At 39.2% G+C, this 26,355-nt stretch overlaps 1 protein-coding gene and 1 long non-coding RNA gene across 2 annotated transcripts in view; one reads left to right on the top strand and one right to left on the bottom strand.

Moving 5' to 3' along the window:
* Positions 1–26,355, bottom strand: part of LOC132995636 (uncharacterized) — a 169,882-nt gene that overhangs the window by 130,368 nt on the left and 13,159 nt on the right. The window lies entirely within an intron of this gene.
* On the top strand, positions 8,195–13,252 carry LOC132954592 (ADP-ribosylation factor-like protein 4D). The gene is made up of 3 exons (XM_061027183.1): positions 8,195–8,366; positions 9,499–10,176; positions 12,262–13,252. The coding sequence occupies exons 2-3, from the start codon at positions 9,733–9,735 to the stop codon at positions 12,424–12,426; spliced, it is 609 nt and encodes a 202-aa protein (XP_060883166.1). The 5' UTR covers positions 8,195–8,366; positions 9,499–9,732; the 3' UTR covers positions 12,427–13,252.

The raw sequence follows: 26,355 nt of genomic DNA on the forward strand, positions 1-26,355 counted from the left end.
AAACATGTTAACATGCAAACATTCAAATAAAAGCTTTCATATACACTGTCTTGAATGAACAAGGTATAATTTCCCAAACAATACTCATTTGTTCTTCGTTTCATTGTTTAATGGTTGTATCACTATTATTGCAGCTTTGTGTGCCGCTTTAGTCCAAGACAGAATTCTCTCAGGGGACAATAAAGTTATCCTTATCCCTAAACTCAGGAATCTTAACTGATCAGTGTCAGTGATTTCCATAAAATAAAAACATGGCTGCAGTACATGCCATCATTCCTTTCAGGATTGAATGTGATGAAAACAGTAATCCTGATTTCTGACACACACAGTGGAGCAGACTGTGTGACCCTTCCTGAATCCATCAGGGGGATTATGTTACTGAGAGCACCCTGGACTGTGACGGCTGGCCGGGTGTGTATTTGTTTGTGTTTGTTGGAGTGTAGGTAGTGTGTGTTTACTTTTTACCAAGTTGAGGAGTAAAAATACTTATGGAGAACAACCGAGGGAAAAATGAGGGAGTGGAACTGCTTTAAAAAAAGGACCAACTATAGTACTGGATGAATAGTGTTGTTTAAAAATAAAAATACCTGTCTGCTCTTCTGTTGTATTTGATGCAGGTTCATTGCTACTGGTCTCAGGTTTGCTCTGCAACATCTGTGAAGACAAATGGTTAACTGAAATCAACACTTCAAAACTCCAGCAGTCAAAAAATAATAATTCTCCTCAACAGACAGAACAAATTGGTAGGATAAATACCCGTTATAAAGTGTTACTGTAGGATGGATGTCCTAGCTGCGCCCATGTACAGAGGCTTTGTCCTCCAAGCAGGCGGCCCAGGTTCAAGTCCGACCTGCCTCTTTCCTGCATGTCATTCCCCACTCTCTCTCAGTTCCCTACTTTATCCACTGTCCGACTGATTTTTTGTGTTTTATATCTTAAAATAAGATATGTATCTGGACTTGTCAGGTGAATGTCAATGAGTAAGGTCTTTTACCTGCTTTTTGTAACATAACAATGAGTAAGGTCTTTTACCTGCTTTTAGTAACATAACAATGAGTAAGGTCTTTTACCTGCTTTTTGTAACATAACAATGAGTAAGGTATTTTACCTGCTTTTTGTAACATAACAATGAGTAAGGTCTTTTACCTGCTTTTTGTAACATAACAATAAGTAAGGTATTTTACCTGCTTCTTGTAAAGTGTCTCGAGATAACACTTGTTATGAGTTGACGCTATACAAATAAAAATTGATTGATTGATTGAATTGAATGTGGCTTGAGATAAGTGTCATTGTGATAAGATTTTAGACAAATACACTTGATTGGATGAGTGCTTGCAGTGTAAGCATCTTTTTTTTAATTGATTTATACCAAACTGTGAAAAATAATAATAATAATATTAAAAAAGACAAAAGTTTCTGTATCTCAATGTATCCTGAAAATCAGCAACCGGATACAAGCACAGGAAACACTAACGCAGGAAACAAGTTTGCCCCTTGCCGGGGTGTTACATGTCCCTGCTCAGTTTCCAATCAGCCCCGCTGTTGTTCAATAATAAAGTAGAGCAGGCAGACTGCTGCACCACCATCCGCTGCTGAGCAGTGTTTGGAAGTTCATATTTCAACATTGCCTGAATACATTAGAGTTACCTGACTATGTGCACTTAGTACGGTCAGTTAAACCTGTTATTTACTTGCAGCTTGTGTCTTGCCATCCTGTTGTCCAAAGAACTCTGACGCCGTCTGGCCTCCCAGTGCATAGCTGACATCTTTATGTACAGCAGCTAGAGAAGACATTACAATCACAGTATCAGACAAATTCAAGAATATAAACACATTATCCAGGCTAAAAGAAACACTTCTTACAACTGCAGATAAGAGTGAAATAAATTGACTGTGTGGATGGAGCTTATATGATCTCTGCTCCATTAATACAGTGAGAATAGATTTTTCTTAAACTGTCTCTGTATAGTCCATTCAGTGTGTCGCTTCGATGTATGACATCGTATGACATTTGAGACAACTTTAGAGGCTTTCTTTCTGCTGCAACCCGGCCTTCCAAAAATACTTAATTTATTGGGAAGGTTTTCTTTCATACCTAACAAGTATAGCGAGTACAAGGCTGTAGTTCTTCAATCTGTCTTAAAGATTGATAAAAGGCAAAACATATCTCTAATTCAACAAATCTTCAGTAAGAGCCAAAGAGGGTTTTGGAACACTCTCTTGCCTTTCCCTTCTTATTCATGCAAAGACCTCTGGGATCTAGAAAAATTCTTGCATTTATATGTGTTGGTCTTTTAAAGCAGAACTTATCATGTGCATGTATCTCAGTAAAAAGTTAACAGCCTTACTAATTAATACTAATTAATACCTATTAAATTGGGTAAAAGGGGTAGGATAAGATCAGTTTTAACTTCTTGCTACTACTTTTCGGGCATGTAAGAGTGAATGAAGGACATTGAATTTTCTTTCTCATGTTGTGTATTTAATCTATTTTTAATTACAGCTTTTCTTTGTTTGTTTTGTTTTTTTACATGTTCGAACTAAAGAAGTTAATCAATTGGGGCGCTGGTGGTGCAGTGGTTAGTGCGCGCGCCCCATGTATGGAGGCTGTAGTCCTCCAAGGGGGCAGCACAGGTTCAAATCCCACCTGTGGCTTCTTTCCCGCATGTCATTCCCCACTCTCTCTCTCTCCCTGATTTCTGACTCTATCCACTGTCCTATCTCTCCATTAAAGGCACAAAATGGCCAAAAAGAAATCTTAAAAAAAAAAAAAACAATCTATCAATCAATGAAAAATCCATAAGTTTCCTCGCTTATCCAAATTCATAGTAAATGCCTCCAGGGATTCAAGTTGGCAGATGAGGCATATTTGTGTGCCTTATAGCAGTGGAGTGGAAATAAAGCCCACCAGGCTCAAACCTGCACTGTGCTAGAGCCTACCAGACTACATCTCTGACCACATCCCCCTGAAACAGTCTCCAAACTTTGAGTCAGTCGGGGCAGTGAAAGACAGACGTTAACTTACTACTCAATAGTCAGAACTTCACAATTAGCAAGTAACTAAATGACAGTAGCAGGTGGCTTTACAGTTGAATAAAATACATTTTATAGGGACCACCATGAAAACTAAGATTTACCCCATGCCTCCTCCACCTCTCTAACTCTGTTACATTCATGTGATCTGACAATAGAGTCACCTGATTCGCTCTAACTTCCAACCACTGCCAGCAGCTCCTCTGATTACTGATCTCTTTCCTGGGTTACCTCCTCTGCATGCACTCCTGACACCTGGCACACTCTGAATACCTATCACGACTCCATACAACCCATTTTGCAAAGATGATAATCATTACATTCTATTTATTCAGCAATATATAGATATATAGATACATTTTAAATGCTATTTCATTTAAACGTGTCTACAGCTATGTGTGGAAATATAAAGTATGAATTAATTAATTATCAGTCTTACCGTTGTAGCTTTGAATTATACAAATAAACAGATATCCAGTTATTTAGTGCAGAAAAGAACGTTCAAAAAAGGTTTATATTTGTAAGACATCCATGAAAATTAAATGGGGACCCACCTTACAAAGTGTGCTGTAATTTGTTTGTATAATTCAGGGTTTTTCAAATCAGCTACTTACTTTACATGAGAGGTTTTGTGAATTCAAATGACACACAACTTTTGCGGTAATAGCAGAAAATAAAGGAACAAAAAGCGAGGTATGTACAGTATATAACAGGAGTGAATACAGTTGGCTCACCTGGCCTGTCCTCTGGAGAGAAAGCAGCTGCAGCAGCCTCTGTGGAGGGTTGGTGAAGGCTGAGGTGTCAGTCTCTCTTTACCTCTCGCCTGCCTCTGACCTTGTTAAGTTGAGTTTCTAGGCAACACAATGCTCTCCTGGGAAGTATTTAGTAAGAGAGACACAGAAAGGTGGGGTGGATAAATCATATGCTACCTCCCTGTGGCTCACTATAATTGTTTTGCCTTTATGTGTGTGTGCTTCTGTTTTACTTTTCTTATTTAACATCCCATTTGTTTTCTCAGTCGTTTCATTAGTCTATGAAGTGACAGCCTTCTACAGGATACTTACTGGAGTATAAAACAGTAGGATTTTTGTGTGAAATGTGATTATGCAAGAACTTTAATGTTTAGAAGATTAACAGCAGAAATGGATGCACTCACTGGAATGTAAGTGGAATACTTTTTGGTATTGGAGGTGTATACTTTAAAGGAAATGCAAGTTGACAAATATAAAAATATGTATACACCGGGAAACAGCGATGGACTGGACAGGACTGACTGATGTGATCAGAACCAAGTGGATTTTCACACAGGCATGTGGATTGAATTATTTCTTATTGTGCATAAACGTATGGCATAAACCACAAAAACAAACTGGAAAAGGACTGGTAAAGACACAGTTGTATATTTTTGTGTGATATTGCCTTTTTAAATAAAATAAAAAGTTGGATTTTTTTTAACAATATGGATAAACAGTGGGCTATGTACATTCAAAGGTAGCTGTAGTCACCCCTTCTGTCCATACTGGCCATGAAATATCTCTGCCTGATCAAATCTTAATGCAGGACAGAGCAGAAAAAATCATATCCATCATTGTGTGCAGTTAATTTTAACAGGAAGATAAGATCTGCCATGTGGAACCAAGATGGACAGACTTAGATGTTATGCTAAAAGGTCACAACCTTTCTAAAGCAAGATATGTGAGTCAATGTTATATAAGGTTTAGGCTATAAATTACGTAAACAGTTTCTATCTGGATTTCACAGAAAACGTAAGAGCTATGTTTCTTGCATGAATCTCTATAGGCCTTTTGAATTCCAGAACTGAATCAAGTGAGAAAATTGTTGCAGAGCCACATGTTTCTGCTAAAGGTTGTTGTTTAGCGGTTTTGTTTTTTTTGCAACTGCTTTAGCTGTCATTCCTTGAAAACAGCACTTAAAGGACATTTTCCTGAAACACAAACAGAACTTATGTGCAGCAAATGTTGACCTGCAAAGTGTCAAACTCCTTCAAACACTTTCATCCAGATGTTGAGTTTCTGTGTCAAATTTTTAACAAATTCCTGCTGCATTCAGGGACTACACTTTTCAAAAGTTCAAGGTTTTCACATTCTACCTGGTAGAGCAAAAGACTCTGATCAATGTTAGTGTGTGTGTGCTAAATCAAGTTATGTTGTGATACTTTACATTTCGAGGCGGTTTAGAAAGTAGTATGTTCACATAATTACATTAAAAGCAATCACATCTGGATGTAATGTGAGGAACAAAAAGTTTTTCCAGCAACACTAACACAACACATCTATATAATCTGAGTATTTGCAGAGCACGGAATTGATCCAAAACATGTATAGTAGCAGTTTGTATGACAAGAAATCCAGTGTGGAATCAAACAGTCTTATTCAGTCGAATCTGCAAAGACTAATAAAGAACCATAAAAGTTTTTTTCTTTTTTGCAAAGTAACAAAATGTTGTAAAGCATTGTAATTACAGTTTTGATTACTTGAGATAAACTGTTAGTCACCAGGAGCTTCCATTCCTTTGGCAGACAACAGAGGGTGCTAAAACACCATGCAGTAAATAACCAGAACCTGTATGGCTTTTTATTGATCAAAAAACGCTCACATGTCATGTGCAGCAAAATACTTTTCATGTGCAAGGTGTGCAACACACCAACAAGCTTGAATTCATCTGTCTAATCTATTTGTTTGTTTCAATGAATAAGTCAATTTGACCAAAATGATACCTGTATTTGACTCTCAGACCAAGATGCTCAAAATGTTTCATTATTTTTATCAAAATGACAATGGGCTCACTGGAGAAGAAATATTTTGATAGTGAAATGAGTATTCTGGTCACACTTAGCATAGCTTCCACGATGCTGACAAGCAGCAATTGTACAACTTTACAACTGTATCCTCTATTTAAATCAGGACCTTAATACAGCTGCTCTTTCAGGACTGGATTCCCAAAGAAGAATCCATGACATCATTGTTTCTTCCCATCATTTAGCAGGTCTTCACTAGTATCACACACACACGCACACACACACATACACACACACACACACACACACACACACACACACACACACACACACACACACACACACACACACACACACACACAAACACACACACATTTGCAGCCAGCCATCATCGCTATGGTTGTTAGGTAACAATGGGGAACTATGTAGTCCATTACCATGCAAATCGATACAGCTGACCCATTATGCCACAGATAGCTCACAGTGACCTTTCGGTACTTGAGCTGGTGTGGCTGAGGTAGAACTGTTTCAGTTGACCCCTAAAGCGTTTTCTAATTTGTCTTTCTCTAAAGGGAAACTTTGCTCATTTTTTAAAATGATTTTCAATTAAACTTGTTTTCTGCTTGTAGAGTCCTCTCAGAGAAAAACATGGAGACAGAATAATCATTTGCATTGCATCTGAATAAGCCTTTTTTTAGCTTCAGTTACTCAAAGCATCATCAAATATTCACAACTTTTTTCAGACAATTGAGTCCTGACATTGTCCGGACTTGCCCTTTCAACCATGTATCACACTAACACCGGACATTTACCTGCTGGATTCTGTAAATGGACAGTCGTTAAAAATGTTTTGTATTTACCTTTCAGATAAATATTGAAATGGGTAATGGAAAAATCCCTTTCCCCTTTAGAATTTGAAACCTCAAAGTTAAACAATGACTGACTTTTAAACACAGAAGTACAGCTCACTGCATCATTATACACAAAACATCATGTTTATTATTTTCCCAGGTTTAACTTTTTAGCTTTGTGTTTTTAGTTTTGTTTCATTTGGCCCCAAATTGGCCTGGGAGTAGTAGAACACATTTTACTTAAAGCAAAGCCCTCTTTAGCTTAGCCCTTTTTTGAAATCTCACCTTGACTGAGTAAAAAATATGATTGAACCATTTCTCCCTCAATGTCCCAAAGAACATTCATGCTTCTACAGTGATTGAGAAGTTAAGAAAAAGTAGAGCATGAGCTCCTGTGTGAGAGTGCTCTAGAGCAGTGGTCCCAACTTTTTGCCTTGGAGCCCCCCACTTGTATCTAGACCCCCCAAAGGCCCACACGAAAAGTGATACATTGCCTTCAAAAATGAACATTTTAATAGTTTTCATTGATAAAATGTCAGAATATGCCTTCACCCTTGTATTTACCAAAAGACCTTTGTACAAATTTCTATGATTTTATTTAAAATCGGTTTGCCCCCAGAGGTTGGGAACCATTGCTCTTAATTCAGTCACATAAGACCAGTGCCCTGCAGACTTTTCTCAACCCCTCCTCCCTCATTCGTACCATCCCTCAGGATCATGAACGGACGTGTCTGAATTCTCATTTAATGGAAATCAATAACCTGGAATCCCATATTAACAGTTCCGTCCGTTATAGCTAATTAGCTATAGCTGTAGCTAATCCATTTTGTCCCACCAGAAAAAAATCAATCATCTCTCTGGTTTCATAAGTCGCCCTCATTAAATTACAAGCACATGCACACATGAACATGTTTTTTGCTGTTGCTACATTTTTTTTAGTCTTTAAGATATTTAATTTTAAAGTCAACACAATAGAATTGGGGTGGAAAATTCTTATTTGCAGTCCCATGTGCTGAGAATGTGTTTGTCAGAGCAATTAGATCTACTGTTAGGTAAGTGCATTAGTGCTGTTTTATCTCTTCCAAATATACTTTAAATAGAGGACATAACATTAAGTTAGCCTAAAAAAAAACCTGAGGGCAATAAATACATTCACTATTTATTAAACTGAATTGTAACATTTAAAGAATCTTTGTAGGCTATACTGTTTTCTTCTACAGCTCAGAAGTTATATTGCATTTTTAACTTAATACATTTATCTGTAAGCAAAAGTGTCGTTAGCTCTGATTTACATCCTCTGATCATGACACTGTGATGCACAACGAAATTGGCCTTTTTAAATGTGATACATTTCTTTTAAACTAACTTGGTCTGCGTTGATTTTGTTTTTATTCATGTGTAATCTAGCCTATTTCAGCAACATTTATAATGCCATAATATCGAATGATATCGTAATTAAAACATCTTCTTTCAGTAGGCTGCTCCTTTAGTCCCTCCCGCTGCTGTTACGTCATCAGCGGGGGGTTGGGAGTGCTTTTCCCGGCGCTGTGTCTCCCACTGCTGCCACTCTTCGTCGGACAAACGGAGTACACCAACCTACGCCTGCACGCTGCACATTTTAAAACGATTTTATTTCTGGACTTGGCGGTTCACTTGGATATTGTTTTAAATATGTCGTACTGAAGAGCTGTTGTCAAATTTAAGGTGCCAGGAATTACTTGCAGGTAAGAGAAGTAGCCTCATTTTCAACAAAATTCACATAAACACCGTGTAGCTACTTCAGAGAGCGGAGATACGCTCGAGAACAATCCTCAAAGATCTTACCGATAAAAACATTATCAAAGAACGATAACAGGGATAAACTTTTTTACTGCAACTATTTTTGCTTAATTGTGACTTCCTGTTTTGCACTTAATTGTTAAAACATTTGAAAGCGTGCGTTGTTTTTTCACAAGCGCTGCTAGCCTATCTGTTGTTTCTGTAACTGGATTACAAACTGAACCGTGAGTGTTTGTGTTGCTGCTGCAGGCTCTTTTTAATCCCCGGGTTTTCAGTCGTGTGCAGGATACAGCTCGAAACAGAAAACACCAGGCTGTAGCTGCTGCTGATGCCCTTGCATTCAGTATCTCCAAAAAGCAAAAGAAGTTTTGTAAATGTTTAGCCTGTTATTCACACCTCAAACTACTTTAGTAATCTGGTCTATTTGTTAAGGCTACAGAGATGCTTACCCTTATAGATAGGATTTATGTTTTTTTTATTGCCCGTCTCAGAATAAAGTTGATTTGATTTGCCTGTTAAATAGTAGACTTCTACTTTCCTGTGGAAAGATTTCACGGAAAGTAGCCTACCTAATATATGTCATATCAATGCAGAATCCACTGTATACTTCCACACGCACAATTTAGATACTAAGATATTGTACATGTGTGTTTCTGTCTGCGTGTTTTTGCTTTCTGAAAGTTAGAATTATAAAATAGGCTGTCACGTTACTATAACCCATGCATCTTGATACATATCGTTTCAGTAGATGCTTTCATAGCCCTAATAGAGGGGCATACTTGTATATACATTATATATCCCCCATTCTAGACAGTATCCAAAGAACAAATCTAACATAAGTCCATGTGTTTTTCCTATAAGTAGTTGGACTGTATTCATACAAATGTTAACCCTGCATGCTATAAAACCTGAAGTATACTTATCCAACAGATGTCAAATTTAGTATAAACTTGTCGTGTAGTCCTCTGCACAGTGAGAACTGGAGCTGCACTAAGTCCCAGCCAGTCTAATTACTCACAGCCCAGTGCCCTTGCAGAAATTGCTGACTCATCCTCCCCCTGTCTATTTTTCTGTCAGGTCTTTCGTGACTGCAGCCCCAGCCTCTTGCACCAACCTTTGAAGTGGAGTGTTAACTGTTCTCTTGCCAAACCCATTGTCCCTCCTGCAAAACTCAAAGCATCTCTGGACGGGCTAAGTGAGACACAGACCCAGGAAAAGACCAATATAAAGGGTTGAAGAATGGCCTGCTGAAGGAGATGATTTAGTCCTGTGTCTCATTAGAAGGATTATCACACTTTAAAGGACCTAAACATGGGAAACCAGTTAACAGAAATTGCCCCAAACACCCCATTTCTCCCCCACTTTCAGTCATTACACATAGTGGTGATTGGTTTGGACTCTGCAGGGAAAACAGCTCTCCTCTACAGACTCAAGCTGCAGGAGTTTGTTGAGACCATCCCCACCAAAGGGTTTAACATGGAGCGGATTAAAGTGACTATGGGAAACTCCAAAACTAACGCTACCATGCTCCAGGTTTGGGACGTAGGTGGTCAGGAAAAACTGAGGCCCCTCTGGAAGTCGTACACCAGGAGGACGGATGGGCTAGTGTTTGTGGTGGATGCAGCTGAGACGGAACGCATGGAGGAGGCGAAGGTGGAGCTCAACAGGATCACTCGATCAGCAGAGAACCAGGGGGTACCTGTGCTGGTCCTGGCTAACAAACAGGACCTTGTTGGAGCCATGTCAGCTTCAGAGGTAATTACAATCGCACTGAAGCATTGAAATTATCAAGAGCTAAGATGATTTTCCAGTTTGTTGGTGTCCATTTACTGGAGTGAGCTTCAGTTTGAGTCAAATATGTGATAAGTTAAATATCAAAGGTTTCTCAAAGTCAGATTAACACACCTAGATGATACTGCTGGGGAACGATTTTCTCAGTCCAACCCAAACCTAGGTGTTCAGTGCATGCATCACAGTCCCTTCGCCGGGCTTTGACCTAAAGGTCGACCAGCAAGGATGTGTAGCATAACAGAAATTGTTTTGTCGTCTGCTAGAGGGATGAGGGACATTTCTACCAAAAGAAAAAAGCTGTTAAGTTGTACATGTTCTCACAGTTCGACATACAACCATTTTGACACTTATTATTAGCAAGGTCAATGGGAAGATAGTCCAATAGTTACTCTTACTGTAGCTGAGTTGGAAATACTTCTTTCAATAAATCAGTTGTTACTTGTATTGGGGAAAAAGACAGAAGTCCAATTAAATGGCCTAATCGAGCTAGAACGTTAGCTTAACTTGACTGTTTATGTAAACCTACTGACTGATAGATGAATGACTAATTCTCTCAACAAGTTTTACTGGCAATCTATAAGAAGGCCTTCATAACTGATCTTAAAACTTTGGTCGAACTAAAAGTGTCAAAGTAGGACTGCAAAATATATTGTTCAGCAGCCATTGGGTGTGTTGGTTTCACTTTATCTGCGGCTACAAAAACAAACCAGAGGCACCAAAGACTGCATATTTTTCATAGCTATACTTGCTGCACACAAGAGTTGATGCTTCAGTTATTGGTAGGGTAGGATGTTGAGCTTCTTTTTCAAAAGTTGCATTCCCTGAGCTTGTCCAATCATTATAAACATAAGAACATTGACAGATGTGACACCAGCAATATCCAGACATTTCTAGTACTAGTAAAATCGTTTTGTAGCTTGAGTTTGAATGTTTTAACTCCTCAGCTGCAACAGGATGCTTGTTAAAGGTCCCACATTATGCTTTTTCTGGTTTTATATGCTCTTTAGTGTGTTTTCCAAGTGTCCTGTGCATGTTTAGGCACATCTACGGGCAAAAATTCAAAGTCCGCGGAAACGCAGCTTCTCCTATGTCCTCCTGTTAGCTGTAGCATTAGCCGCATGTAATGCTCGGTTCTAGCCCCCCTCGATAAAAATTTGTCAGTCCGATGTCATTGTCAGTGTGAGATCACTGATCTAAGCCCATTGGCTCGTTGTGGCAAGCCCAGCAGCTCATGTTGCAAGCCCGTTAACTTCTGTAGCACGCCCACGATATGCCGTAGCCTGCGGTAGCACAGTAGTGCTAAGGTGCTAATGTTTATGCTCCCCTCGGACGGAGCCAGTGGCTGCATTCCTAATATGGTAAAAGAGGCGGGACATTTCCGAGAACCGTGCTGAGCAACTGACCAATAACGACAGAGCGGATCGGCTGACCAATCAGAGCAGACTTGGCCCACGTGGGGTCTAACAGTGGGGGCTCAGCAGAGTGTAGCTGACGGACTCAGAGCGTAGAGGGAGCAAGGAGGAGCAGTACATGAAAACAGACACTTTTTTCAAACTTTAGCTATTGTGAACGTACAAAAGTAGGTACATAGATTAAATATATGAACCCCAAAAAGGGCAGAATGTATAAAAGTCGAGAGGGTGGTGTGAGAAGAAAAACGACTGCTATAGTACCATGATTATAAAAATGACCAATAATTGGAAAAATTAGGAGAACAACAGACTTCATGTAAGAGGGAGAATTTCATGTCACAATGAAGCCACAAAAATGTAAAATGCCATTTTAAGGTTAAGTCAATCTTTGTAAGTGATTATCTCACTCAAGGTTAATCAAGTAAAAGTGGTCAGCAGTGTGGCCAACTAGGCAACTTTCTTACCAGATTAAGCAGCTTTTCTGAGCCTCTTAGCAACTTTACGTGCCTTTTGGGAAAGTGCATTTTTTGGCATCTCCAAGGCTATATATTCACTTGAAAGGTGAAATAAAGGTCAGATGTGGTGTAATAATTGTCAGGTTTTAACTGATTTCTTGTCCGTGCCTCTTGTGTTTCAGGTTGAGAAGGCGCTCGGCCTCCATGAGCTGAGCTCAAACACGTTGCACCACACGCAGGGCTGCTCTGCTCTAGACGGTCAAGGCCTTCAGCCTGGCTTGGAAAACCTTTACGAGATGATCTTGAAGAGGAAGAAGATGCTCCGACACAGCAAGAAGAAGAGATGAGGGGATCGCAGTGATGCCAGGCGACAGAAGTGACTTTGAACCACTCCTTGTCTGAGGATCTTCTCAGCAGTCAGGGACACTTCCAAACTTCAATAGATGGTACCAGAAGGAAACTAGCCCTGGGTGTCTTGGTGTCATCTAAGGAATGGAAGTTTGAGCAAAATGTTAACACCTTCACTTGGTAGACATTAGACACGATTCCTATGGATGATGGTCCTCCTGGGCACTCTTTGCTCTCCTCATCTCACATCCTGAACGGAGCGCATTCTCGAGGCATACAGCTCAGGAGAGCACAACAAAAAAAACCTGTGCAATATACGATGAACACTTTGCTGCACTCACTCCAATATTGAAGGATTTTTTTGTAGGACTTTTAGAGAAGACTGTACTTCCAACAGAAACCTGCAGGCGTGGCCTGAGCACACTTCTTGTTCCTTTCACTACGTTTTGATGTCACACTTAACTCTAAATCTTTATGTTGCATGATGTTCACCCAATTCTTTGCTTGGGAATATTAAGACAACACTTTTTGGGGTCCAAAGAGGATTATTGTGGGTGACAATAAGCCCACAATTCAATTCAGTCTCCACTAGGACTACACAGAGCAGCACGACAAACTGAAACACAGACGCTTCTGATTACAGCCATGAAAGTTTTGACTGTCCTTCTTTACCAAAGTTTTTTGCTTGTCTTAGTTTGGTTCTTCAGGGTTGGCTGAATGGTTTATTGGTTGGTTGCCAGTTTAAGCGTTTCATCTTTGTGTAGATTTTGTTTTGTAAATGTCAAGAATAAATTATTGAGCAAAGAGTTTGCTATATTTTCACGAGACTTGTTTCCTTATTTGAAGCGCCTTATTGTTGTTGCATGACATAGTGGGAATGGGAACACATTAAAATGACTCAGGTCCAACCTCTGAGTTGTCTGAACATGTCTTTACAAACATCAGCAGTGCTTTGACCTTTGGCACAGCTGCTTCAGGAAACACACTGGTGGGATGTGAGGGACACATTAGTGAGTGAATCATACCTGCAGGTTGTTGCACAAAACTGTTTACAGTTGTTGGAGAGGTTTGAAAAATAATAATGACAATAAACTAACCTAGACACAAGGATGCAACCCCAGTGTCCATGATGGAAGTCCTGTCCTGAAACTCAGAATGTCCTGGTAGGTGGTGTTTCAACAACTTCTTTAACTCTGGCTTTGTAGAAATGTCTGGATTGGACTATGGAGCTTTCTGTGTTTTTTAAAAATTTTTATCCTCTCCTCTCTTAATATTGCAGATACAATAGCCCCTTACAGTGTGATATAATCCGTCCTTGGAACGGGGCTGGTACTTGCTGGCACAGGTTAGCTGCTTGGATTTGTCACAAGGTACTTGTACTGTTAAAAACGTAAAATGTTAAACCACTTCAAATGCTTTAAGCTTTAGAAAAAGGTCGACATGATGGTCTTAAAAAATATGCACACATACATACACAAGTTTAATTTTTTCCCCAAACTTAAGGGAATAGTGTATATCGATGCAACTTCTGATTAATCACCTGATAGTAAGTTATGAAACAGTTACAACAGCAGGTCTGTAATTGAGGGGTTTACAGTAAACTTATTCAACCTTGACTTTTGAGTCTTTACTTACTTGGGCTCTTTAATGGTGTTGTGTTCTTTGAAATGTTCTCAAAAAACAATTTTCCCCCGATCACTGCCATGACTACATTATGGGATGGTAACTACAGGTTTCCTGTTTGGCAGAGGCACACAGCATTGAGGTTGTAATTCCTGTATGTCGTCTGTTGTCTTTGTGTGTGTGAAGGTGTGAAGACTCAGTGGTTTTTGACACGGGTACAAGTGTTCAAGGATTGAAGTCATGAGTCATTTCACATATAAAGTTTATGATTGGACCCATTAATCCAGAATAATTGAAGTGCAGACCATGGTACTGATTACATTCTTTTCATATACCCAAACCAACTTTGTATTATAAGAGTCACTACAAAAAAAATCCCAATATCTTTTAAACCATTGTCCCTTTTTTTTACCCCTTTAGTGCACGCCTTGATTTTTCTATTCTAAGAGCGCCTGTCTGCTGTACAGATCATAGATAACTGGTGACATGACTGTGGGTGGTTGGAAGAAAACAGGCTCATGTTCTACAGCAGTATTTGTTGTCACAGGCATCAAACAGGTTTTGATGTCAGTGTCCTCAGGCAGGAGTTTCACCAATGGGTCATCCCATTATTTCTCCAACATAGCTTTGTATCATTACCCTTCCCACTGTCTCTGCCTCATCCCCCTCCTCTCTCCCACTCTGACATCTAATAGTATCACATTCTCAGGGTCATAATGCTGACCTGTTTGAGGTGTTTGAGCCCTCCCAGTGTGAAACCACTGCCTGCTAATGTTTCAGCTTCCATGACGTGAATCTCAGATTTGTGTTGGAACCAGAGCGGGGGTGCAGACCAATGTGAAGTGATATGAGACACATAAGCCTTTTTCATATTGGGATTCGGCAACAATGCCAAAAGTACCTTTTTGTACTCTCATATTGATTCTGTGGCGGTGTAATATTAGTGTCCCATTCTCTGATTGAACATTGCTTTATGGCGTTGCAGAAGTGCAAGAGAGAACGGTACAGCGAGAGCTCCTCATAGACATGCACACACACACACCGCTGCACTCCCCTGCTGACTCCGCCTATCCTGTCTCGCCGATCCCGTCCCATCATTGTAACGCCTGTTACTACCGAGGGTACAGAGGGTGGTCACTTTGTCCCCTCATTACGCCTTCACAACATTCAAATTGAAGGTAAAACATCAAAAGGACGTACATTTAACACATTGAGATCGCAGTCTGATTATGGAATGAAATGTAGGATTAAAAGATGAGGCTCGAATATTCGTCAGTAAACAACTATATCCACAAAGAGCTCTTTAAAAACGATTCTGTTCAACCAAAACATGAGTACAAGTGTTTGACAGCAGGCAGCTCACAGTATGCACCCTTGAAACACAGAACTTTTACAAGCTAGGAGTACTGGAGCCCCATGTGTGATAACTATCAGTTGTTTATCAGTCACACAGGAATGTTAAAGTCCTCGTTCAGCAGCCCAGCCCCCACCCTCATGATGTGTCTGGGCTGTTCTCTCTGATACCCCAACCTCCCCCCTCCCCATTGTAACCTGGACCACTCTACTGTGATACTCAGACCAACAACATTCTACTTGTTGTCCTGCCTGAGGGGGGTGGCCAGCCAAACTGTTGTGACAACATTTGTGTCATACTGTAGTGTTTCTGAACCGTATCAACACCAACGACATCACCACGCTTGGACCGTTTTCATGCCTTTTATTCCACACTCCTCCGGTAACATACAGCCTACGCTTTGTCTTAACGTCATCACGTATTTCGCCATGTGTGTACACTACACATATGTTCAATATTTACTTTCAAACCAGCCATATCTTCAAGGAAAGTATCAGTGGAAGATTTCAGATCTTAACTTTTTAGTTGTGCAGAGTTTACTGTTTTTTTAATAGTCTTCTTTGCTTGCTTTGGTTTCCTGTCAACTGTTTTCCAATTTACCTGTTTGCATTGTGAATATGTCCTCATGCATACTAGTACTACCAACACACACAAAGGTCAACATTACAAAAGACTCCTCCACCTGTGTTATATATAAAAGTTCTACCCCTCACCCAAACCATACCATGTATTTTCACAGAGCATGACCTGCCACCACTTCCAGTAGTTTGCTAATTTGCTAAAGTATATAGATATAAGCTTCTTGTAGGCATTGCATTAATGTAAGCTGCTGATTCCTTCGCTATTGGTCCATACACCCACTCCAAGAAGTCTAAATACTGAGGGGTTAAATCACTGCCCATCCCCCACTAGTCATTCCTGCCATATGTTCAAACCTGCAGCCTTATCCCCAAGTCCACTTTATACCAAGGGCCATATGTGTTCTTCCTGATGTCTAACTCTAACAGGAGTCTCTGAAGGCTTGATCCTGAACAGGATATGTATACTTTTTGTCTTGTATGACAATTCAAATATACACTGATTATCAAATAAATCAAAGATCATTTAACCTTTTCCATGTTCCATTATTGTTTGTGCAAATTGCGTGGTTCTTTGTAGAATGTTTGTAAAATTCATTTTAAACACCAAATATGAGCCATGTTCTCTCTTACACTGGTGAAGCTCTATACCCAGCATCACCTAAATGGAGCTTACTGATACATTTAGGTTGAGCCAATAGCATCTCCTCTGGCATCTACATCCAATGAAATTGATTGCATGAAAAATAATATAAGGGCATCCCAGCACAAAACAGTCTCACCAGATTAAAGGGCCTTTGCAATATCTCAAAATAGAACAAGTGAGTTTACCTGTAATCTTTTTTTTCAAAGATTTAATTATGTTGCTTGAATTATTGTGGTGTTCAAGTCCTGATGTTGGTTGGGTTTTTGTTTGAGTTCTTTAACTGTTGGCGTTGTGTTGTTGTTGGTGGTTGGGTGTCTCATTCATGGGTTGCTTTGTTGTTGTGGTGTTGTAAACCCTTGTTTTTAAAAGTGCTACACAAATAAAGTTATTATTATTATTAAGTGGGATCCACTCCAAAGAAATGTAAATGAGTCACTGAATGAATTCAATATTTTTTGTCATAGCACATCCTTATGAGCGTCAAGGTTAAATTGTGTTTCATTAAAATCTTATATAACCATCGTTACTATGATGTCAGGTTTACGTGCAGCTCAAAGACTTCCTGCTACAATTTCTAAGACGTAATGTTTGCTTTCATGCTAGTTACTGCATGACTTAACATTCAGCCAACATCTTAAATGTCAATACGACAACTTCAGCTATTTAACTTCCAATCATCACTTTAGTGAGTCAATTCGATTATCGATTGTTTTGCCATCAATCGATTAATATTATTATTATAGTAATATTATTACTGAATGATGTGAACTGTGAATGTTTCCCACTCTGGGCTAAAATAAGGCGAAGCTTCATCCTCAAACCCTGCCCTTCATAGTAGAGAGAAAGCCGTGAATGGTTGTTGTTGTTTTTTCTACATGGTGTTTATTTTCTTTCTTTTTTAAAATAATTTTGTTGTGTAAAATTATTTATTGTTCATCATGCACGGACAATATACAACACAATGACCTTGTTTTCATCTGTAGTACATGGGCAGAGATTAGGAGGTTTCATGATAATCCAATGTTTTTTTCTGGAAGAATCAAAAGATGACTCTTGAGAACAAACACAATAAACTATAATAAAAACAATCCACAGACCAAACATGCTAAGGCAGTGAAACAAACATACAACAAAAGCAGACTAAATATTCACATTTAAAATGAAATCACAGAGTAAAAGCTGTTTTGTAAAATAAAGTCTTAAGTAGAGAAGCAAAACAAGGGACTGACTCGAGTCTGATCTCCTCTGTTAGGCTGAGAGTCTGAGGTCTCTGACAGCAAAAAGCATGCCCCCTTATTTTTCAGCCTGAACCTTGGAACAGCCAGTAGAGCTCTGCCAGAGGATCTCAGACTGTGTCCTCTTGGTTAATAAGGGGTTAAAACCTTAGAAATATAGGAAGAGGCCAGCCCATGTTGTGCCTTTAAAGTAATTAAAGGAACCTTAAAATCAATTGTTTGGCTAATAATACATCAAAGCAAACAGTTGGGTCCAATTTGATATAAAAAGCACTTTCCAAAACCAGGATTAAAAATTGCTTTACACTTACAGAAGACAATAAATGTACAACATTATCACTTTAGATATAACTTTTTTCAAGCGCAATTAGAATAAAACCTGTTATAATAAAGCGTATTTTCCCTTTAAGTGCCTATTCCTTTGCTAGAATCCTCACTATAAAGGAATATTTATGTGGAACATACTGTAGGTTTTTTTTGTCCAATAGAAACTTATTTTAGCGTCATTTTATTAAACAAAACACAAAATGAAATGCTGTACGACTGTGTAATGATTTTCATGTTGTAATGTTGATAAAGGTGTGGCACAGAGTTATCTTTTATTTCTAGGCTGGCTATATAAGCTAGTCCCTTGCATGTTTATGTTCACCACTGCATCTGTAAATACATTCGTGTATGGAGAATATTCTGTTTTCTGTTTGTGCTGTGCTGATCTAACAAAGATATTTGGTGGAATTGAGCTGTCAGTGAAATCCATCCTCTCTCCCTGTAGTCTTCACATCGCCGTTCTAACCCTCCTGTATTGCTAAGTCAATCCAATTATCCTGATTGGAGGCTCCCTCCTGCTGCTACTCAGCTGTTGACATAATAAGTAAATAGCAGGATTAGTGAGTCAGCAGAATGTCGAGGAAAACCCTCCACATGAAACGTCCTAAGCCAACGAGAGCCGAGTTATTTTGATTCAGGCAGTTTGTCGGACAGTTTTTTCTTTCTTGTTGCTCCTCTGTCTTTCATCTTGTGTTGTTTCCTCTTCTTTTTGCCACCTTTCTGTCTCCTTCCTCCACACTGGTGCAAAGTTAGAGCTGTTTTTCTCCCCTCTGACCTTTCATCTCACTCAGACTCAGTTTTATTTACCTGTCTCTTCTTCTGTTAAATGTATACCACTCTCTCCCCAAACAAGGAATACAAAGTTGTATCTGTTATCAATACGTTTTTCAGGCATGAGTAGGGAGGCTCAATTCTGTGAATGTGATGAATACATGTTCTCAAAGTAATGATGTACCTCCAAATAGTGAGTTATCATAAGGAAGCACAAATCTTTGTTACATTTTCTAAATAAAACAACTAAGTACCTCATTATTATTTAGTTACTTGGTCTTTTTTTAAGGATGAGATTCAATCTTGAGCATCAGTTTGCACAGACAACTTTAAAACAGATTTGTATTTATGTTGTTGGAATCAAACTGCTGAAATCTTTAAAGAATGATTTGAAGAGCTGTGTGAATTTCACGTTAATAACATTTAGGACAGTGGTTCCCAAACTTTTTTTGCCAGGCCCCCCCTTGAACATAAAAACGGCTTTGGGCCCCCCCACACGTTACCGAATACATTTTGTGTGTATATATATATATGTGTGTGTGAGTATACAAAAAATACTGACAATAACATCCTTTATAGTCAAATATCTGTATTTTTAGAATTTATCTGAGATTTGCCAAAACAGAAAAAGAATGGCAGCATCAACGTGTGAAGATTAAACTTAAACAAAAATATAAAGCCAATTCTAAAGTAGCAATAAAGAGTATAACTGCAACATTCAACTGAACACTTTTTTAAGATGCAACAGTAATAATCGTTTTTAACAATTTCTTGACTCTCTGAAAGTAAACAGCTCCTTCTGAGAAACTTAATGAAAATCTTCTTTCAAGCTCCATTCTCCCGGTCCTGCAAGAATTTCAGTGACTTGTGTGTGCTTGTTTTGTGCTACAGATCTTCTCCAGCCTGGGCTGCAGCTGTGAGACAGACACTCTCAGTTCATTTTCAATGTCTAGCTTTGATCTGTATTTTGTCTTGATTGATGCAACTGCTGAAAAAACAATCTCACATAGGTAGGATGTGGCAAATGGAAGAAGTGTGGTCAGAGCTCTCCTGCCAAGCAGTGGGTACTCCTTTCCTACTCCAATCCAAAATGCAGACAATGTCTTGGTCACGGCCCACTTTGGGAACCACTGATTTAGGAGGAGTGAATTATTTGACTGTATGTAATTTGAAGCACATTTTTTTTTGTTCTTCTCATCACTTCATGTGGAAACAAAGGGGCAGCTGTGGCTCAGTTGATACAATCGGTCGTCTCCCGCTGCTTCACCGACGAATGGGGAATAGTTACTTCTGATGGTCTCACTTCAAAGCAGCCTCCGCCATCAGTGTGTGAATGTGTGTGAATGTGTAGGTGTGACCTGCGGTATAAAAGTGCTTTGAGTAGTCAGAAGAAAAGAATAGCTCAAGTCCATTTTACCATGAAGTCAAAGACTCTGAATTGTCAGATTTTGTTTATGTCGCTGTGGTATTGGTTGCCAAGTGATTGTAATCAGCATCTAGAGATGACTTGTTTTTTCTCTGAGTAAGGGGCAGACAAAATGAGATTGACTTTCTCCCTGCTGCTTTCCGAACATGTGTTGTGATTTGTGAAATTGTGAATCGTTTTCAATGAAGCGTTGTGTGTATTGCCATGTTTGGAAGAAATAAAACTAAATAAAATGTATATGATCCTATTTATATATTTATATATTATTGGTGGAAATGGCCTTCCATGCATGAGAGTTCACAATTTCATATGCGTTGAAATAAGTAGACACAGCGAGGTCTTATTAAAGTGAAGCACTTCAATTAAACTTCACATAGTTCTCTTCACATAGTTTCTAAATATGAAATGTAACATAATGGATGACTGGTTCTGATTACACTTCTACTCACCTCTGTTTATGTGCCTTGTGCAGAATTTGGTAAACAGACTTCAGCTTGTATAGCGCTTTTCTAGTAGTCCAACTACTCAACGCGCTTTTACACCGCAGGTGACACACATTCACACACTGATGGTAGAGGCTGCTATGTAATGGGACCATCAGAAGTACTCATCCCATTCATACACATTCATACGAGCAGTGGGAGCAACTTGTCTTGCCCAAGGAAACATCAGACATAGCTGCAGGAGCTGGGGATTGAACCCACACCCTTCCAGTTGAGAGACAACCATCACTGAGCCACAGTCGCTCACTTTAGTGTAAGAAATGGCAGTAATACATAATAATGGTTGATTCCTGCAAAATTTCTATTACATTATCAGACAATACTTACAAGTGTTTAATCATTTGAAATAGCTTCTGTTTCAAATATAAAACACAAGTTGTTTTTTCGAGATACATTTCAAGATGAGCTGGTCATACAGAAGTTTCTGTCTAACACATGGAGTCTTTCAGCAGGGTCAAGCTGTTCCCAGTTATCTGTTTTCAAGGCTGGTCTTCCTTAACAACAGTAACAATGTCAACAGGTTTTACAACTCTGAATCAGGATCAAAGATGTTGATCTCTTACTTTTGGCTTTGTTTTTTTCACCACTCATTGTCGTTTTACTAATTGTATCTATCTCTCTGCTAAAGCTCGTTTGGAAGTAAACATATGAAGAATCATATTTTGATAGAGATAGAGAGACAGATGTTGTGCCATGGAAACATCCGTTTTTGAATTCTATTACTTTATCTTTTACATGTGGATAGAATAGTTGACTTTTGCTTCACTCTTCTTTCTCTCTGCTATGGTTCCTCCCTCAGCAGCACAGTATTTTTAGAATCCTCTGTGGGTTTTGATGGGTGTCTTCATGTCTGTCAGTCCACCCAGGCCTTGCCGGAAAAAAAGGGAGGCTCCATCTTCACGCGCGATTTAGGATCAGACATGCCTTCCAAAATAGATCTGAGTGCATCCGAAGCATAATGTTACCATCACCGGTGGAGTTAAACCATCAGATAAAAATTCACCATTTAAAATAAGTCCAACCCTTTCAGGGTTAGAGTGGCTTTTAGAAGCATGTTGAATTGGCTGCATTGAAATGATTAAATATCTAACTATTATCAATTCAAATCCTAGTGCTAGTGAGTGTTGTTTGCTCCTCTTTTTTTGTCATTGTTACAACAATGGGCAGTATATATTTTAGAGGGGGAACATTAAAAAAAAACTCTTCAACGATTTGATATCAACAGTTTTCTTGGAACACTCTTGGATAGATACATATGACAATAGTTTCTTTGTGGGTTTATAGCCGTGGTAATGTGGATCTTTGAGATTAATTGTAGTGCTAGTGGTTTGCATGTTCCACTTTTTATTGTAGGTTTGTGTCACGAAGTCAGGGACTCACATTGTTCTGATCTTGTAGTCATGCCATGTTTTTCTCTTGGTCTAAACCCCATCAAAGTCCTGTTCATGTCTTTCTCTCAATACACTCTGGTCATGACTTGGTCTCACTTCAAACAGTCATGACTACAGCACTGGTTTTCTTCATGTTAGACCAGATGACTTAACCATCCAGAAAGTCAACTCTTTATCGCAATCCAGAAATTCTCCATTTTCCCATTTTTTTCCACCAATCTTTGATTTTCACTTTCTGCAGCTGCTCTGTTCTTAACCCTTGTGGCCTAGAAGAAACCGATGTGTTTTAAACTGAACCTCAAGCAGAGCCCCACCCCTGCTGGTTGGCCTATTACTCACCACTCTGACTGGTGCACAAGCTGGGAAGGTATCCAGCTTTCATGTCCTGACAGATAAACACTAGGTATATAGGCCTATAGTGAACAGTAGGGAAAAGTTGATTATATTTGGCTCCTTCTTAAAATCTGAATCAAAAGACTTCAAGCTTTTGGAAAGACTATTTCAAATCTTACTAGCTGCCGATTGGACAGCCAAATGTTGAGGGTCTCAAAAAAAAAGTCTTGGTACAATTACCAAACTAAAGAGAGAATCAAAGGCATGCTAATGGTATAAAGTGCAGAGAGACCATGTCATATATTGTTTGTCAGGCCATGTAGAAAAGGTTTATTAAGGTAGGTAAAAAAAAGTTAGAGCGGTCCAAAAGTGAAGAAAGAGAGAGCATGTATTAGGGTATTTTCACTTACAATGCAGGATATACATAGAACACGAGGACATTTCATCAAGATCCATTTCACCAAGATTGCACAGTGGAGGTCCTATGCAGCCATTATCATATTGGGGGGCTGGGGTTGATCCCAGCTGTCTTTGGGCAAGAGGCAGGGTACTGCCTGGACGGGTTGCCAGTCAATCACAGGCCTGACACATATAGAGACAAACAGTCATTAATCACAGCTACTGCAATTTAGAGTCACCAATTAACCTAACGAGCATGTCTTTGGACTGTGGAGGGAAGTCGGAGTACATGTTAAGTCCACACAGAAAGGTCCCTGTGTAACCAGGGATTAGCACCAGGAACCTTCTTGATGTGAGACGACAGCGTTAACCAATGCACCACAGTGCAGCCTAGAGCGGGGGTTTTCAAGAGCAATAGCAATAACACTTAAAAACGTGTATGCAATTGGAAAGGGTATTCTTACTCCATGTTTATCTATGAATCTTGTCCAAAGAGAAAAAAAAACTGTTCGGTGAACTTTTTTTCCTCATCTCATCCTGAATTTGGCTCACACAAAACAATGATCTGTAGTTAAAATTTGCAATTTCGCAATGTTTTCTTCTAACTTCTACTTCTAACCCTGAATATGTTTTTTATAGTGCTGCATGCTATACCCTTTCGTTTACAGTTCTTACTGAAACAGGGAAACCTCCTCTGTATCACCTGGTACGACTTGTATGACTTGGAATGACCTCAGAGTTTCAGGAGGTATTTCAGAATGTGAAATATGACAAGAATTTCAGCTATGTGCTGCTCTAACATGCGTCAAAGCACTTTAACATTTCAACACCCTCAGGGAAGCATCTAGCTCTAAATAGTACAGTGTTTTACTCTTAAATAGAACACTTCTACAATGTATTATAAACACATCACTGCTGCTCTTTTCATTAATATTAAGACTTGTAGTGTTCAGTGAATATTTTCTCAAGTATACAGTGCATTTGGAAGATTAGATATACTTTTTAGCACAAACACATCAATCCATCTTGTATCAGGCCAAACTGTCCCCAGTGTTTCTTAGAAACAATATCTTCTTGTTACATTTAGACACACCTTAATCACAGTAACTGTGCCCCGGGCAGAAAATTCAGATCATTACTCAAGTAATACTGTGCTGGAACGACAGCTCTCTCCTCCTCTGCATGGCTCATCTTGTTCTCTATTGTCCTTCTCTGCCTCTATACATTTAGGAGGGCGGAGCCAGGCAGCTGTACTGACGTCAAAAGGTTGTTCCAGAATGCCCTGCAGCAACTCACACACCTGAAAACAAGCCTTTCTGGATATGCAGCACCATCCCTCCTGGTGTAAGAGGAAAACAAAAAGAACATATCAATGTTTTTTTAGTATCAGTTGGAGTACAGGTCTGGCTGGACTGATGAAAGGGATTTAGTCATCACCCAAATCCTACAGGAAGTTATTTAGGTCAGCATCAGTTAGCCCAAATTGACAGAGGATGTGTTTTTTTAATCTGCTGAATACCAGCTCTCTGTAAAGATTCAGAATACAGCTCTGTAAACAAAGCATTGGACTGTCAGCAAGTTGTATTACTCTTGTTATACAAAATACAATGGTTTATATTATGTGCAAGACAGAACACACATAATGTATGCATATATCTTTGTTTTTCCTATTTTTTCATACGGGGCATTACAGTAATATACTACTATTCCCTAAAAAAACTTCAGCATGTTTAAGAAAAGCAGGATCGGAGAGGCATTCAAAAAGAAAAGGCGAAACCCATAAGGTCTCTAACGAGGAATTAAATAGTTAGACTGGAGAGTAGATCTCTCCCACATGTTTGCTTCTGCTTTCAGTTTGTGGCAGATTGGCTCTCTTAAGGTTAACTGTGACTCATTGTCAATTGGGAAATTGTAAAAAAAATATGACATGAAAGCTGCCCATGAGTGAAGCACAAGCATCTCAATCACCCCTGTTGGGTTGTTGAAGTTTCTAAATGTTATTAGAAAGAAAGGGGGACAAACCATAATACATGTCTAAACATCAAATAATGTGCAAAAGTCTTATTCCAAAATTGAACACTGGTTGCAAATGACGTCGACAGTGCATAACCACGTTAATAAGGAGCTTCTTTCTGTGTTATTCAGAAATGTCTGTAAAAAAAAGTGCTATAGAGACAGACAATAATTCAGACACACATTCACACATAAAGCTAATTAAGAGTCCTTAACATCCCCATTAAGCATGTCTTTGGATTTGTTGGAGGAAGCCAGGGGATGAAAAATGCTCTTCTTGAATGTCACAGACTATAGAGTCCCCTCTGCAGTGACCGCAGGTTGGAAATCCTGCATGCCATCCTCACTCTCTCCTCCGAATGTTTCCTGTCTCTCCTCAGTTGTTTTGTCCAATAAAGGCAAAAGTGACCTAAGAAATAACGTATTGCTTATTCAAACCTTTTTTCTTTTTTAATAATTTTTGGGGGCTTTAATGCCTCTATTAGAGATGTAGAGAGTGGATAACGCAGGAAACCAGGATGAGAGAGTGGGGAAAATGACGTGCGGCAAAGTGTCAAAGCTTGGAGTCAAACCCACGCCACTGCAACAAGCTTATCGACATATTCGGCATCAGCGTCAAGCACATTGCTAATGCTGTGTGTCAGACCTTTGCAAACTAAGGACTGCACAGGATCCTCTGCTTCCTGCTGTATAAGAACCACCTTTCTGTCCAGAAGCCTATGTACATGGGGAAAGCAATGTAACCGCTATGGCTACCCTGTGCCCCCTAATTTAAAGCTGATCGACATCTTTTTCTATCGTTAACCACATGCTTAAGTCACTTTCACCTTAACACTGTGCTCTTCAGTAAATGGTAAATGGACTTCTATAGCACGTAGTCTTTTGACCACTCAAAGTGCTTTTCCACTTCTTGTCACATTTACCCATTCACACTACATCCACACACTGATGACAGAGGCTGCTACATACTGTAAAGTGCCAAACTGCCCTGCAGTACTCGATTCACATGCATAATACAGAAAGAGTGGTAGCAACATTTTTTATTTCAAATTCTCAAGAGAGTAAAAAAATAATTATTTCCATAAATACCAAACTGTTGTAAAAGAAAACTAGTTATTTATGATGAAGAAATGACCTTAAAGTAACACACAGTAATGAATAGACCAGTAGCTGGAGTGTTCCAATACTGCTCATGCTTCCCTCTGCATGACTGTTTTATCATTGTCTCTCATCCCCACGTTAAGTGGAACAGAAAGATGAAGAAAAGAGAGATGTACAGTAAAGTGGAGGAGGAGTAGGTGGGATGGATAAAGAACTGTATTTCTTTAC

This window comes from Labrus mixtus, chromosome 20 (assembly GCF_963584025.1).
Source record: "Labrus mixtus chromosome 20, fLabMix1.1, whole genome shotgun sequence".
Lineage (NCBI taxonomy): Eukaryota > Metazoa > Chordata > Actinopteri > Labriformes > Labridae > Labrus > Labrus mixtus.

Bases quoted from the DNA above. Each gene is read 5' to 3' on its own strand.
- LOC132954592 (XM_061027183.1), top strand. From the start codon at position 9,733: ATGGGAAACCAGTTAACAGAAATTGCCCCAAACACCCCATTTCTCCCC. The intron at 10,177-12,261 runs GTAATTACAATC...CTTGTGTTTCAG, and splicing joins GAGCCATGTCAGCTTCAGAG to GTTGAGAAGGCGCTCGGCCT.